Source organism: Palaemon carinicauda, chromosome 4 (genome assembly GCF_036898095.1).
Source record: "Palaemon carinicauda isolate YSFRI2023 chromosome 4, ASM3689809v2, whole genome shotgun sequence".
In the NCBI taxonomy this organism is placed as follows: domain Eukaryota; kingdom Metazoa; phylum Arthropoda; class Malacostraca; order Decapoda; family Palaemonidae; genus Palaemon; species Palaemon carinicauda.
The window spans coordinates 116,241,937-116,257,589 of record NC_090728.1 but is presented as its reverse complement, the minus strand read 5'-3'; the positions used below and the strand labels follow the sequence as shown (position 1 = coordinate 116,257,589).

The 15,653-nt window shown below is 37.3% G+C and overlaps 1 protein-coding gene across 1 annotated transcript in view; it reads left to right on the top strand.

Annotated features, from left to right (window-relative positions):
- Positions 1-12,570, top strand: part of LOC137639628 (uncharacterized) — a 12,909-nt gene extending 339 nt beyond the window's left edge. The window contains exon 2 of the mRNA XM_068371886.1: positions 12,408-12,570. Coding sequence (XP_068227987.1) covers positions 12,408-12,570 — 163 coding nt within the window. The remainder of the gene's footprint in view (positions 1-12,407) is intronic.
- The last annotated feature ends 3,083 nt before the right edge of the window (positions 12,571-15,653 follow it).

Below are 15,653 nucleotides of genomic sequence, written 5' to 3'. Positions count from 1 at the left end.
TGGGACTGAGGCAGATGGAGAGAGCTAACCAGAAACATCGACCTCACATACAAGTGGGAAAAGATGTAGATAAAGAAGAAGATGGAGTGTACACCGGCCTATTTTGTGAAGAGTCTTGCATTATAATGAAGTTCCTCTTAAATTTGTAAATTTGATTAAGTCGGTTCATGAGCATAGTAAGTAAAAAGTTTATGTTAATGGAGTCCTATCAAATGAATTTCCTGCGAACAGCTTAGTACTCCAAGGAAATGTGTTGTCATCTATGTTGCTTATCCTACTCATGGATATTGTAATGCTTAGAGCAGTTGTGGATGGTGGATAAGGATAAGACTGGGTAGGTATGCTGATGACGCTGTCCTTATTATCATAACACCAAACGGTATGCGATGCTTGTTTACAAGGATACATGGAGTATCACATGACGTTAGGCTCAAGAAAATTAGAAGAAAGAGAGATGATGAGAATGGAATACGCAATGGAGGAAGAACTATCATTGGAATGAGAAGGGATTAATGTGGAGTCATATAAATATTTACGAGTTATGATCTCTAATACAGGATCTTTAGAATTTGAGTTTAATGAAAAAAAAAAAAAAAAAAAAAAAAAAAAACATCAAATAATGGCTCGGGTAAGTAGAATTTGGAAATCAAAATGTCTTGAAATTACATAAAAAAAAAAAAACCGGCTATACATCAGTTTAGTGATATCGGTGTTACTGTATTAACATGAGTCGTGGTATGACAATGAAACGATATCCAACACATTTTATAGATTTTAGAACAAATCCCTCAAATGAATATTGGATGTTAAACAGCAGGACAGGATTAGAAACGAAACTATAAAAGAGATTACTCTAGTGTCATATTTGGATGAGATCATGGTGATGGGTAGATGGAGATGGTTTGGGTGGAGCTAGGACAATTCGCCGTAAACAAATTTGCCGTAGGACATTTGATTGTAAGACTTTTCGCCGTAAGAAAAATTGCCGTATGGATATTTTGCTGCAAGGACATTTCGCCGTAAAATGTATATTTTAGTTTTTAGCTTATTTCTTGTAGAAATCAATGTAACTATATTCATATAGTTATCTTCAAGTATATTTATCACTTTTCATTGATTTTCTTGTATTCATTAAATTATTTAAAAAGTTTTCTAAAAAATATTCAAAGCTAAAAATCATGTACGATTATAGCAATTGCTCGTAAATAATGTTGTTTTGCATTTTGATCATGACCTCTGACAATAATTAGTATGTGCTTATAAACATTTTTTTATTGTTTCTTGACTGCTGGTTCACCTCTTTCTGCATCGATTATCTCCTTTTTAGAAAGATATTCTTCATTTTTCAATACATTGATGAGTTTCCATAAATTTGGATGCGTATTGGTGACAGATGCTTGAAGCGCATTATGGAATCCTTCTACTCCATTGTTGGTATTAGCCAACTGATCTATGGTTCTTTGATAAACATTCCAAAGTTCGATAGAAAAAGTTGGAGAAATTCTACGACGACGAGGTCCCCTCCCTCTCTCTCCCCCAATGTAATGAGTTTCATAATATGCAACTAGTTCTTGTGGTAAGTCATCGTCATCAACGAACTCTATAAATGCACCAATGATGTCTGAAGGCGGTATGAATGCAAGTGCCATAAGGCACTTTACTTTTGTATTAAAAGCACAGTCACTTTGATATCGAACCTTAAGCCCCGTATCTGTCACTTTTCTGTAAACATTCTTACAGAAATGAAAATAACAGCCTGTTACATTTTCAGAAGGGAAAATGTTAGAAAAAGAATTAAAATACTAGCTAGTTCGAAATCAATCATTAGATTTTCAGGTTCTAGGGACTCGATATTAAATCTTTAACCTTTTAAAAAACGTATTGTAAGATTCCTTAGTCTTATTCGGAAGGAGATCGTAAACTCGTGGGATGCATGCATGTCCTATGTTGACATGTAGAATATGTAACTGTTAGACGATTTGAGGACAAACCTTAAATGTTCCATCTCATGCCCAATTTGTATGTCTTTCTAGATCGTGTAACCATGCAATCGTACCAAAGATCAACATTCTGTTTTCATCTTCCATTCCACTATCATAAAGTAAAAATCTTTCTCCGTTCTGTAAACACGCAAATTCTTCGGGAATTACATAACACATTTCCATTAAAATAAAGTAAAAAATATGGTAAACTACCGAATTTGTAATGACCTCATTTAAACATTTAACAACGGGTGTCAAAATTCATAACGACCCTACTCTCTCTCTCTCTCTCTCTCTCTCTCTCTCTCTCTCTCTCTCTCTCTCTCTCTCTCTCTCTCTCTCTCTCTCTCTCTCTCTCTCTCTCTCTCTCTTCATTCTTTTTTTTTAATCTATACATGACAAAGCATATACAATTTACGGCGAAATGTCCTTGCGGCAAAATATCCGTACGGCAATTTTTCTTACGGCAAAATGTCTTACAATCAATTGTCCTACGGCAAATTTGTTTACGGCAAATTGTCCGGTCTCCGGTTTGGGTAAGCTTCTCCCACTCCTAAAGAGAGATGAGTTCACTAAACTCTTATATGGGCTCCACAGGGCACTAGAACAGTTGGAGGACCTATCCCTACATATATGAGGACTATGAAGCGCGAAGTAGGATATGATGTATGGAGAAGTATTGGATTCAAAGCTCAAGATAAAGACGACTGGTGAAATTTAACCAAGGCCCTTTGTGTCAATAGACGTAGGAGGATATGACGTTGATGATGATAATGATATTTTTCTACTTTCATAAATGCTAATTTGATCTGGAGTGTTCTACTCTATCTTCTCTCCATAATCAGTCTGTAGTTTTCTTATATATCAATCCTCATATCGACCCAGAATAGTTTCAGGGTTTGACGCACCTTTTAACCCTCAATAAATGAAAATTCGATTAAAGCTTTGAGTTCTTTCTCAGATTACCTTTCTTATCTGAACAACAGAATCTTCTTCATCTAAAAGACATTAGACCATCCATAAAATTAGTTAATATCGATAAACTACATACCAGAGTACACAGGATTTTATTTATTGCGATAAATGTTTTATTACAAGCATGTACTTCAGGGTGGGTTGTTTGCATTGAGGTGAGTTCGAAATCTAATTTTGGACTTTGATGGAATTACTTATAACACTGCTGCCATGAATGATCATTTTATAAAGTAAACCATTGAATTATATGTAAAAAGAAGAGGTAGTGAGAGAGAGGGGGGAAGGAAGAAAAAAAAGTCGAACAGTTGGTAACAAAAAGATGAAAGATTTTCAAGATTATTTCTAAATTTATTACAGCTCTAACTCCACGTATTATATATGATGCCAGAAATAAGATGGCTAACTTTTTAGGAATATTTTATTCAAAGAAAGTGTTGTGGAAGGCGCATAGTAACGCGTGATAAAGAGAAAAAGTGTCCTGTGCTTACTTTTATTTCAATCCTTTACTGTTCCCTTTCTGTCTCTTTAGCTCTGGTGGAAACGACGATGTAAACTAAAATTATTTTTATTGCTTACTGTTTATTTTCTATTATTTAAGATTAAAAAACTATGATAAATTTACTGAAAAAATCTAAATCAGTCAGTTTGATACAAAAGCTTAGTAGATTACACTTTTGAAGCGATGGCACAGTTGGCTACATTAGTTCCGGTTCACTTAAGGGGGAACTAAGGAGACGTTTGACAACTGTACATTGAAACAGGTAACCCTATAATAGCAAAAGTAGAACTCTTTGTAACGTTACCAGTAAAGAAAAATCACTGAGGTTATAAACTAGTGAATAAAGCCTTTTTAATGATTTTACGAAGTCCCCCATAGAAAAATAATCTGCAGTCATTTGCCTAACCGGTCGCACTTCTTAGCTACCTACCAAGTATACCAGAACTAATTAATCCAATATTGCTTCAATCCCATCGAAAAAAATAATTCCTGTGGTCCATACATTAGACGAAAGTAAACTGTAATAAACTAACCGGGTCCCGTGATGCTCACTTCCATAAAATTTCTGTGGGGTGGGGGTCTTCCAGTGTACGCAAGACGATCTCGGAAGCCATTACAACTTGCGTAATATCAATTGAATAAGGTGCCAGCTCTATAGGATTTCAACTCGTTGCGAAGGTAACTCTCTATTCATTAACAAAAAACATAGTAGGGATAGAAGAGTGACTTGATACAAAACTTTAAATGAAACTTGCTCTATTGACAGAATAAAATTTATCATAGAGAGACTTTTGAAATAAAAAAAAATATTCATTTTATCGATGGTTTCAAAAGGTTTTTCAAAGATCTACTAAGAAAATCAATCTCTATAGAATACAGTCTTCAAATTGGCATGATAATCCCTCTGGAATATGATAGATTTTAACTCCTAAGACAAGTGTATTTCAAAATAGTGGTATACCGTTTTCAAAACTCTTATTTGGAACACAGATAAAGAATGAGGTAAGTAAACAGGTAAGATACGAAGCTTGAGAGCACTGAAATTGAAAAAACAGCATCTTGAATTCAGGTAATTTATATAAGGTCTTTAAACTCCTTACATTGCATGTTTTCTATTCTTCTTAGGATGATATCGTGATGGAACTGTTTTCGTTATTTTTTTGCCTAGATTGTAAAACCTCTAAATATTTTATATTATATAAACCTACACTTTCCAGACAACTCAACCGTAGAATCATGGGGCTTTGTCTCTTTTTGTTGTAAACTAAACATATCTCAAATATAAATAAATATTCTTTTCTGTTTGCTTGATTTGACCTATCAATAGGATAAGTTGTAGACTGCACCGTGGCAGGTGTTCTCTTCCTATCACTTACCATTTTGTCAGTTACATAAGGACTGAGCATTTCATGAATTGTATTTGTATCAAATGTTTTCAATCATTAATATATTTCCCTTCAATACGGCAATGCAACCACTCCATTTATATTTTCATATCTAAGTTTTTATAAGGGAAGATATTTACTGTATAATGTATATGGTTCTTTTATGCCCTCTAAGGATTTATTATATATATCATAAAGTAATTGGGAAGTTCAAAGTCAATATCTTACTGAACTATTTCAAGCCTTATACTGTTGGTTTGGGATATTTTTTCCTGAATGTAACTAAAAAGCAATACTGAATGGCTACAATAGAAGAGACCAAAGGAATCAAAGAATCAAAGAACAAAGCAGAGCGGCTGGTAGTCAAAGGACACAGCAAAGAAACATTAATAATGTTTTCAAAGGGTTGTGGAAGCTTTACTCCCAGTTTCAAATCTTTTCTCTATTGGACACCATTTCACTTGTTTGTAACAAAATTTCCCCAGAACCCAGTTGTCTAGTGAAGCGTTTGTAAGGATTTTTAAATCTCTAGATACAACATTAACTCTCGTTTACGTTTGGGGTTTAGAAATACTTCTTCAGTAAATGCGCTCTCTCTCTCTCTCTCTCTCTCTCTCTCTCTCTCTCTCTCTCTCTCTCTCTCTCTCTCTCTCTCTCTCTCCGAATTCGATAATGGTTACATAACACCGTAAATGTCTTCTTCATTTGACATACATCCCACTACATATTTTCTTTATTCACTCTTATTTACTAAAGTTAATCATCGTAAGTCCTCTGTATAAAGGACGCAATGCAACTTCTTGCTATCCTATTTCAAATTAGAGATACCGAATAGTCATTTTTTTTTTCGATTTTTTCCAGATGTGATGGATGCTAATTCCTTTCTCAAGTTAATCGTAATTCATAATCATACAAGCAATATCAAAAAACTTTGTAGACTACAACTACCTCTTTTCCATTAATCATCTAAAAACTATTTTACTTTTTTTTATTTTAATATTTATTACCTCCCCATTGGTAATTCCCTCCAAACAGCTCCAATTATGGTATTTTGAAAATTATCTGCAATTTCTTCTTTTTTTTTCTATGTGGGCGGTGCTTTCTCTTGAACCATTTCTCTAGGTCTGAATACTCATACTTTCTCCTTTACGATTTAATTTACATATTATAATTATCATGGCCAACCAATTCCAATTCCCACCCACCCCCCACCCCCACCCTCTTTCAGTGGGGATTTCGAAACGTCAACATTTATTTCCTCTTGTTTCGCAGATACCCATTACACCTATACCCAGGAAATCTTATACCGGAAACATATCTTGTAATGGAAAATGTTTCCCTTTACTTATAAACGATGTTATGAGCAAATACACATCCTAGTATCTATTTTTTTCGATGTATGTCTATATCTTGGACCATAGCTACATTCTTTACGTCTATTATTCTTTTTTTTTTTATTTAGAAAATTTATCGAATATTTGGGTTGCCTTTACTCTACTGCAATATGCTTGTATGATTATATTCCGCGTCAATATTCCTTGCTCATATGGTCCCAAGGTTTCTGACATATTAAAAGTAATGAATGCATTTAAAAATCCCTCACAGTAACTTACAGTAATAATTCCTTTCTTAGCAATATCTGTCATATTGGTTAAGTATTTTAATATATCAATACTTGTATGACTCAACATTATTTCCATCCCTACACTAACTCTCAGATATTTTGCAGCTAAATATAGAATTGTTTATTGTTCTTTTTGTAGCCATGAACAATTACCTTTCGTGCATTTCTATTGTTTATTTCTTGGTAAATTAAGATCGATGCTCATAAAATGTGGGATATTTCTATGCCGGTTATATCTTCCTCCTAACCGTTTGTTCTTTAACGAAAATCAAATTAACGTCCACACTTTTATCAGTAATTTCAATGTTCAAGGAACCTCGAGAAAGGTCATGAACCCTGTTGTTAAACTGGTCTTTAAATAGAATATCGTTAATTACTTTCTGTATATTTCTGTATCCATTTAACCGAACTTGACTCACCTGCAAGTATTTGGAAGTATAATTAAACAATTATACGCCTTCATATTTTACCTAAATTGCCACGAGTATAGCAGGTATTCCTATGATTAATGTCCTGCCCATCACAATTTCTCTTTATCTATATATCCCTGCTTGGTTTCTCTGTGTTCTATAGATACTATTTCTATATTGTCTCTTAAAAGATCTATAATAAAATATTCTCCATCGTCTGAGTCTTTTGTCACTTAACTACTGTATAAATTTTTTTTTTTTTTTTTTTTTTTTTTTTTTTTAATCAATATTCACTGAATGCTTTACTCATTTTGCTTGTAGACTTTTCGGATCTCGACTTATTTGTCTTTTCTCTTACCCTTATACCCTGAAGATGTATGTCAGTTAAGCTCAACCTGTGCGTTGGTCGTTATGATTTTTAAATGTACTAATTTGTGTATTGAGTCTTGCAATTCCATAATTTCAAATACATTATAATAATATATTGTGGAACTGCGTTCCTATTCTGGGCTACATTATATATTTATTCTTTATGTAATATTTATTTACCTTAATACGGACGAAAACTAGGCTTTTAAAGTTCGGGTTATGTGAGATCCGACGAATCCTTGTTTTCGTTAATGTAAGGCCCCCCCCCCCCCCCCAAGAAAAAAAATATAAGATCATAAATAGGCACAGTATGAAATAATCAATTACCAAAAGAGTATAAAGGTACTGGTAGGTAGTTGGTAATTAGAAACTAACTTTGAATCTGTAACAGCTATCAATAAAAACAATCCATATTTAATTGAACGCGTATTGTCGTGCTATTTCAGTAAAAAAAAAAAATAATCGTACCTACCATTAATAGGTTAGTTTAGGTTAGGCTAGGTTTGGTCGCATTATTAAACTTAAATTCCCGACCTGAAGAAAACAGACCATATTTTTTTTCACCTAAATTTAAGCGACCCCATTGTGTTGGGGTCCCCATTCTTCAGGTGATCCGACAAATTTGAATCATGCAAGGAGGAACGTGATGCTATTACGCTTTAATGGTTTAAAAAGTTCCTTTTTAATATAAGAAATATTGAAATTCAATTCACAGCCAGCTCTTCATCAATCCTGTCACTTTACCTTTCCCAAAGTTGAGCATTAAATCACTTGAAATTTGAGTCAGTAAAAGACTTTGTAAAAGATGGTCATTAGATTAAAAGAGTTCGAAATGTTTCGATTAAAAAAAAATCGAAATGGAAATCAGTTTCCCAAAATCTTTATCGCATTTCCATCTAAATTTCAGGTAGGAAGGAAAATATTTAACTGACAGGCATATGACCACTCGTTTCTGTGAATCAAAATTAGACTGATAAAATTAGAACTAAAAATGACTAGTTAGGTGACAAGATCCCACGAGGAAGAAGGATATCAATTAGAACTCATTTAGGAGATATAATTGAAATAGTTTCCTCAGAAACAAAATACCACCTTTTAACAGAATAATGTAAAATCAAGAGATAAGATAATGGTAAAACTATTAATCGTGAACATACTTCACATACTGGCGTCAATTCAGGTAAAATGTGAATACTATAATTATTTGTTATAAGCGAGTCAACGCCAGTTTAATAACTGAATAAATATATAACAAAGAAATTGACAGTTTCTGAACGTAACATCATATTCTAATTAGAGACCTGCTTAATAGCAAGGATCATAACATTTCTCTAGGTTAATTTTAATTCAGTCTGAACACTGAAATTACTAATATAAGAGTGGATATTAATTTGATTATCGTTAAATATCAAACAATTAAGGGGGAAGAGATAACCAGCATTTAGTAGGTTGGCCAGGGCACCAGCCGCCCATTGACATACTAACTCTGGAGAGTTATTGGGTCCTTTGACTGGCTACTCAGTACTAAATTGTATCCTTCTCTCTAGTCACGGTTCTTTCTCTTTGCCTACCCATACACCGAGCAGTCTGGCCTATTCTTTACAGATTCTCCTCTGTCCTCACACACCTAACAACAGAGAGATAACCAAACAATTTTTCTTCTCTCAAGGGGTTAACTACTGCAATGTAACTGTTCAGTGGCTACTTTCCTCTTGGCAAGGGTAGAAGAGACTCTTTACCTATGGGAATCAGCTCTTCTAAAAGGACACTCCAAAATCAAACCATTGTTCTCTATTCCTGGGTAGTGCCATAGCCTCTGCATCATGGTCTTTCACTGTCTTGGATTAGAGTTCTCTTGCTTGAGGGTAAACTCGGGAATACTATTCTATATAATTCCTCTTCCTCTTGTTCTGTTGAAGCATTTATAGTATATGTTGGAAATATTTATTATTGTTGTTGCTATTACTAAAATATTTAATTTTTCTTGTTTCTTTTCCTCACTGGGCTATTTTCCCCATTGGGGCTTCTGAACATATAGCATCCTACTTTTCCAACTATAGTTGTAGCTTAGCAATTAATAATAATAATAATAATAATAGTAATAATAATAATAATAATAAGTTATATTTTATAACTATTGATATTAATTTACATAAAGATCATCAATTTCCAATACACAAAGGGTAACTTTTCATTGCTACACAAAGAACAATGAACAATTCCATATAGAACGGCAGAATACTTGAGAGTTAGGGTAGGGTAGGAATGGACAAAATATTGGATCATAGAAGCATAAATATAATAGACTACTCAATCAAAGTGGCAGATATTGAAGAGAAAAGAATAATTACTGTGAGTCACTATGAGGGAATTCTTTTTTATGTATTGACAGCCCCTGACGTGTCAGATACTTTTGGAATATATGAGCAGAGAATGATGTTGTGGAATAGAATTATAAAAGCATATTGCACTAAAGATATGAAAAATATGCTTTGAATAATAAATGTAAAGAATACGGCTCTGCTCGAATATATAGACATAAATACAAAAAAAAATAAAGGTGGAAATATAATCGGGATATTTGGTACTGCACTTACTAGGAACAGCATTTATAAATATAGAGAAACATTTTCTAGTAGGAGATAAATTTCAGGTATGTTTTAAATATATGGGAAAAAAGAGGAAATAAATTCCGTAGTGTTAAATTGCTGGCTGAATGGGGGAGAAAAAGGTTTGCCATACCAATTAAGATATTAATATGAAGCTTTAAAGGAGAGAGTATATATGCTTCGAGAGATAGCACCAACCAAAAAAAAAATGTTAGCAGAAAACTTTCAAAATATCATAATTGGTGCTATATGTGAGATATTTCCATAGGAGCAGCAAAGGATTAACTAGATTATATCAGCGTTATTAGAGGGTTAATAGAAAAGTGTTTTACTATAGTAGTCTAAGATGTTTCTGTGATATTGCATCTGTAATCAATTATTACCACAGGATTTGTAATGATTGCTTACCAGAATGCATATCATACCACACGAGGTTTGGCTGCATATAAAAAGAAGAAAGAGAGAGAGATGATGAGAACGGAGTATGCAATAGAAAATGAAATATCATCGGAATGAGAAAGGATGAATAAGGTAGAATCATTTAAGTATTTATGAAATATGATCTCCAATACTGGGTGTTTACAATTAGAGTTTTGTGAAAGATTAAAAAAAAAAAAACAGAAAATCCGACAATGGGTATGTTATGTAAAACTTGGAATTTAAATCGCCTGAAATTACATATAAAAATCAGACTATATATCAGTTAAGTGAGATCAGTGTTACTCAATTGCCATGAGTCATGGCATAACAATGAAACAATCTCCAATAGATATAGTATATTTGAGAACAAAGCCTCAGACGTATATTTGCAGTTGAATGGCAGGATAGAATTAGAAAAGAAACTATAAGAGTTAATATTCGAGCGCCGTATGTGGTTGAGATCATGATGAAGGGTATATGAACATAGTTTGGGCATGCTCTTCGTACTCCCCAAGAGAGAAGTCCACCAATATTCTAAGGGGGCTCCACAAGGCACTAAAAGAGTTGGAATACCCAGACATATATTGCTGAGGACTATAAAGCACGGAGTAGATGATGAATGGAAAAAATTGAAATAAAAGTTCAGGTTAGAGACGACTGGTGAAATCTAAACGAGGTCCTTTGCTTTAATGGGTACTGTATAAGAGAGGATGATGATGATATAAATATATCATCATTATCAGCCGTATCTAGCCTGCTGCAGTACAACGGACTCAACCATATCCTTCCACTTGCGTCTGTTTATAGTTTTTCTATGCTAGTATAGTCATGTAAATTTTCTTTGTTCACGAATCCATCGTGTTCTAATCCATTCCCTTGCTTCTTTTGTAATCTCTATTATTCTTAATGACCATCTATTTTCTGTCATTGTCATAATATAGTCTGCCCACATTTTCTTACATGCTATAGAAATATACTCTAATATAGTTGTCTTGCGTGGCCTTGTTGCCTTTATTCCGTCTATTAGTGTTCATCTAATCAGTATTCTTTCCATAGCAGTCTGAATCTTAACTACCTTATGTTCTGAGGTTTTTGCAAGGCCTGGGATTCTGATGCAAGAGTTAACACTGGTAGGGCCATCTGATTAAATACTTCTCTTTCCCAAAAGAATGACATTTTACTTTTCATGAAATATATATATATATATATATATATATATATATATATATATATATATATATATATATATATATATATATATATATATATATATATATATACATATATATATTCTGGTATGATATTGCCTGATACTCCATTATGTAACAAACATGTGTCACATGATCGTACATAGTAGCGACATTTCATTTTGTGTATATATCATGCTTTCACCCTCGCTCTCCCCTCGCACTGACAAGGACCTGAAATAACGTCTGACTTTCTCACCGCCAACTGTTAACCAGTGCGGTGGCGGTTGAACTGGAAATTTCCTGTTACATTGAGTTTTTGTATATAAAAGCGAGTGGTCTGTAATAAAGTTACTCAGTTGCTTTCATCCTGCCTTTGAGTCAAAATCCTCGTTCGGCTCATCACATTAGTGACCCGGGAAGTCGACTCGCTCCTCCCGCCTTCCACGCCCCCTCGCCCTTCGTCGTTGGTTTTATGGGAAGTTGGCGCAGCTACTGCCCCACTTAAACTTTCGTCGTTCGCCAGCGTAGAGCCGTTTGCTTTGTTCAAGTTTCGCATCAATGGCGGGACTCCCTCAACCACCAAAGCAGATTATGTTCTCGTGGCAATACCCGAGGACACCTTCCCAGAAATATCCGACTGGCTTTGAGAACAAGGAGACACCCCAATAGCGTATGACGCCTTCAAAACATACCTTCTGCAGCAGTGATCGCCGTCGCCAGCCACCCGTATAGCAGTTGGGGTACCAAAGGGCTTCGCTCACCCTCAGGGAAATGACCAGTATCGCTCGCCTGCAACCTGCCGCAGACAGCTCTCCTCGTGAGGTGAACCTTCTTCATGCCCTTTGGATACCCCATTTACCCGAACCTGAACGCGCTGCCATACCCGATGTCAATAGTTTACCCATACAGGACTTGATGACCAAAGACGACGTCCTTATGGACAGCCACTTCACAACCTTCAAGACCTTCATGAACGCCTCCACTCCTGAAGAAGAGGACGCCTATATAACGTCAACAGAAGCTGACGTGAATGCTGTAGGATATTCACGCCTACCCCATGACATGCCAAAGTGGCAACAAAGCCACCCACCACCAACAACTCACTAGCACCCTAAGCAACGATTTTTACCCCCACTTACTGCCTTCCATTCGCTGCAGTTTTACTACCACCACAACAGATTCGAGGAAACCGCGAAAAAATATGCTAAGGATTGTCAGTGGCCAAAAAACGTGTAAGTAGGCCATCGCTAGTTGTGGTGGCCTCCTGTGTTTCTAATCTTTTCTTTTTACATGATGCAGGAACGGGCGTGCAATTTTTGATAGACACGGGTGCTTGTCGTTCTATTTTGCCAAGGGAACTCTTCACGACACGAAGTAGTCTGTCTATATCTGACAAGATCTGCATGGTAGGTACCAATGGATCTGCGATACCCACCTACGGTTACGAGAACCTTACATTATCGTTTGGAAACAGTAAATTTAATTGGAAGTTTTCGTGTATAACGTCCCATTGCCAATCCTCGATGCGAATTTCCTCTTTCAATTCCACCTTTTGGTCGATGTCACTCACCGTCGATTGGTCAACGTAGACTAGTACTTGTTGACACCTCTTCAACCCACCCCCTCCAACACTGCTCTCCACATCAGCGTACCCACGGGTGCCTACGCCCACCTCTTTCACGTCGTACAGGGAAGTTTTCCGCCCAGAACTTCGCCAAACGCCCATGGCTCCTGCTAAACACTGTATTTATCACCATATCAAGACAACAGGACCCCAAGTCTTCGCAAAATACAAGCGTCTGGCACCGTAACGATTGGAAGCCGCAAAACAGATGTTCGCTGAAATGGAGGAAATGGGTCTTTGCCAAAAGGCCTTCGGCCCATGGTCATCACCCTTACACATCGTTCCAAAGAAAGACGGCTCCCTCCGTACGTGAGGGGATTACAGGTGCCTGAACATGCAAACAGAACCGGATCACTACCCCCTCCCAAACATCGCGGACATGACCTCCTAACTGCACAAAGCAAAAGTTATCTCAAGGCTCGACCTCCGGAAGGAGTATTATTAGGTGCGTATGAACCCCGAAGACATCCCAAGACTGAAATCACCACTCCGTTTGGTACATACACCTTCAATTACTCCTCTTTTGGCCTTAGTAATGCTGGGGCCAGGTTTCAACATCTCATGAATGGCCTCTTAGGGGACCTCCCCTTCTGTGTATGTTATTTGGATGACATATTTGTGTTCCCCTCAAAAGAGAAAAACCTCCGTCACATGCGCATCGTGCTCAACCGCCTGCATTAAAACAGCCTTGTAGTCTGGTATGATAAGTGTACCTTCCGCGCAAACGAAGTATCGTTCTTAGGGCACCGCATCATTCCTGAAGGAGTAAATCCCTTCCATGAGAAAGTAGCAGCCGTTTAGGACTTCCCCGCGCCCTCGACCGTCAAAGCTCTGCAGAAATCACCGTTTTCTGCCAATCATTGCCGCCACTCTTGCTCCCCTCTAAGCCTCCCTCAAGGGCAAACCAAAGGACCTGTAGTGGGGTCCCCTTCAAGAAGAAGCCTTCTGCAATGCAAAGAAGCCCCTATCAACCGCTGCGGCTTTCACTTTTCCTATCCCACATGCTCCTCTCTTTCTCTCCACTGATGCCAGCCACATTGTTATTGGTGCAGTACTCGAACAGGTGGTCAACGGCTCGCCCCGCCCATTGACCTTCTTCAGCAGAAAACTGTCCAAAGCTGAATCGGGTTATTCTACCTTCGATCGCGAAGTGCTGGCAGTGTACTTAGCTATCCGTCACTTTCGCCATTCTTAGAAGGTACGCCCTTAGTCATTCGCACAGACCACATGACTCTAGTGCACACCTTCAATTGATAGTCAGACGCCTGGTCCGCCCGTCAACGCCGATATCTCTCCGCCGTGGCTTAATACAATTGCACCCTTCAATACGTCCCTGGGAGAAATGAATCCCATTGCCGATGCCTTGTCAAGAAATACGTTTGCTTCCGTTCGACTAAGATTGGACTACAACACCTCGGCTGAAGCCCAACGATAGGATCTAGAGTATCAAGAATGTAGGACATCCTGCACGTCGCTCCGTTGGGAAGACTTCCCCCTTGAAGACTAAAACACCAACCTCCTCTGTGACGTCAGTACTGGTAAACCTCAACATTGGATTCCTGCTCCCATTCACTGGCAGGTGTTTGATTTCATTCACGGCTTTTCCCATTCCTCGTGCCGTTCTTCTGCACAGCTGCTGAAGACGAAGTTCATTTGGCATGGCATTTCTAAGGATGCTAAGGATTGGGTCCGCGCCTGTACTTCTTGCCAAACTTCCAAAGTACATTGACACACAGAATCATGAGTGGGCAGCTTTCCTCAACCTCAACGTCGTTTCACACACATTCACATCAACGTTATGGACTCTCTACCCACATCACAAGGACATTGTTACCTGTCTACCGTCATTGAGCGCTCCACATGTTTCCTTGAAGACATTCCCATGGAAACTGCAACGTCTACCTCATTTACATCTTACTCACTCAGGATGGATTGCAAGATTTGGTATCCCAGAGTATATTACTTCTGACAGTGGTACCACTTTCAACTCCCAATTGTGGACATCATTAGGAAATCTTCTGGACATCAATCTAAATAGGACAACTGACTTCCACCCCGCTGCCAATGGATTGGTTGAAAGTTTTCATCGCACCCTCAAAGTAGCTTTGATGTCCCACTGCAAGGATCCAACTGGTGTCCTTAGCTTTCCTGGGTCTTCCTGTGGCTAAGGACCACTCCTAAAGACGCCCTCGACATCTCGGCAGCTGAAATGGTGTATGGTAACCCGTTGGTCGTCCCTGCAGAATTTTTTCCTTCTGCAACCTCCTCCAACGATCTCCAGCTCATAAGTTACGACGTGGAAAAATTTACTCCATGCTGCCAGACTTACCAGCCCCCTTACTGCCTTCCATTCGCTGTAGTTTTGCTAACACCACAATAGATTCGAGGCAACCGCGAAGAAATGTGCTAAGGATTGTCAGTGGCCAAAAAACGTGCCTACACCCACTTCGTCACGTCGTACAGGGAAGTTTTCCGCCCAGAACTTCGCCAAACGCCATTGGCTCCTGCCAAACACGGTATTTATCACCATATCAAGACAACAGGACCCCAAGTCTTCGCAAAATAC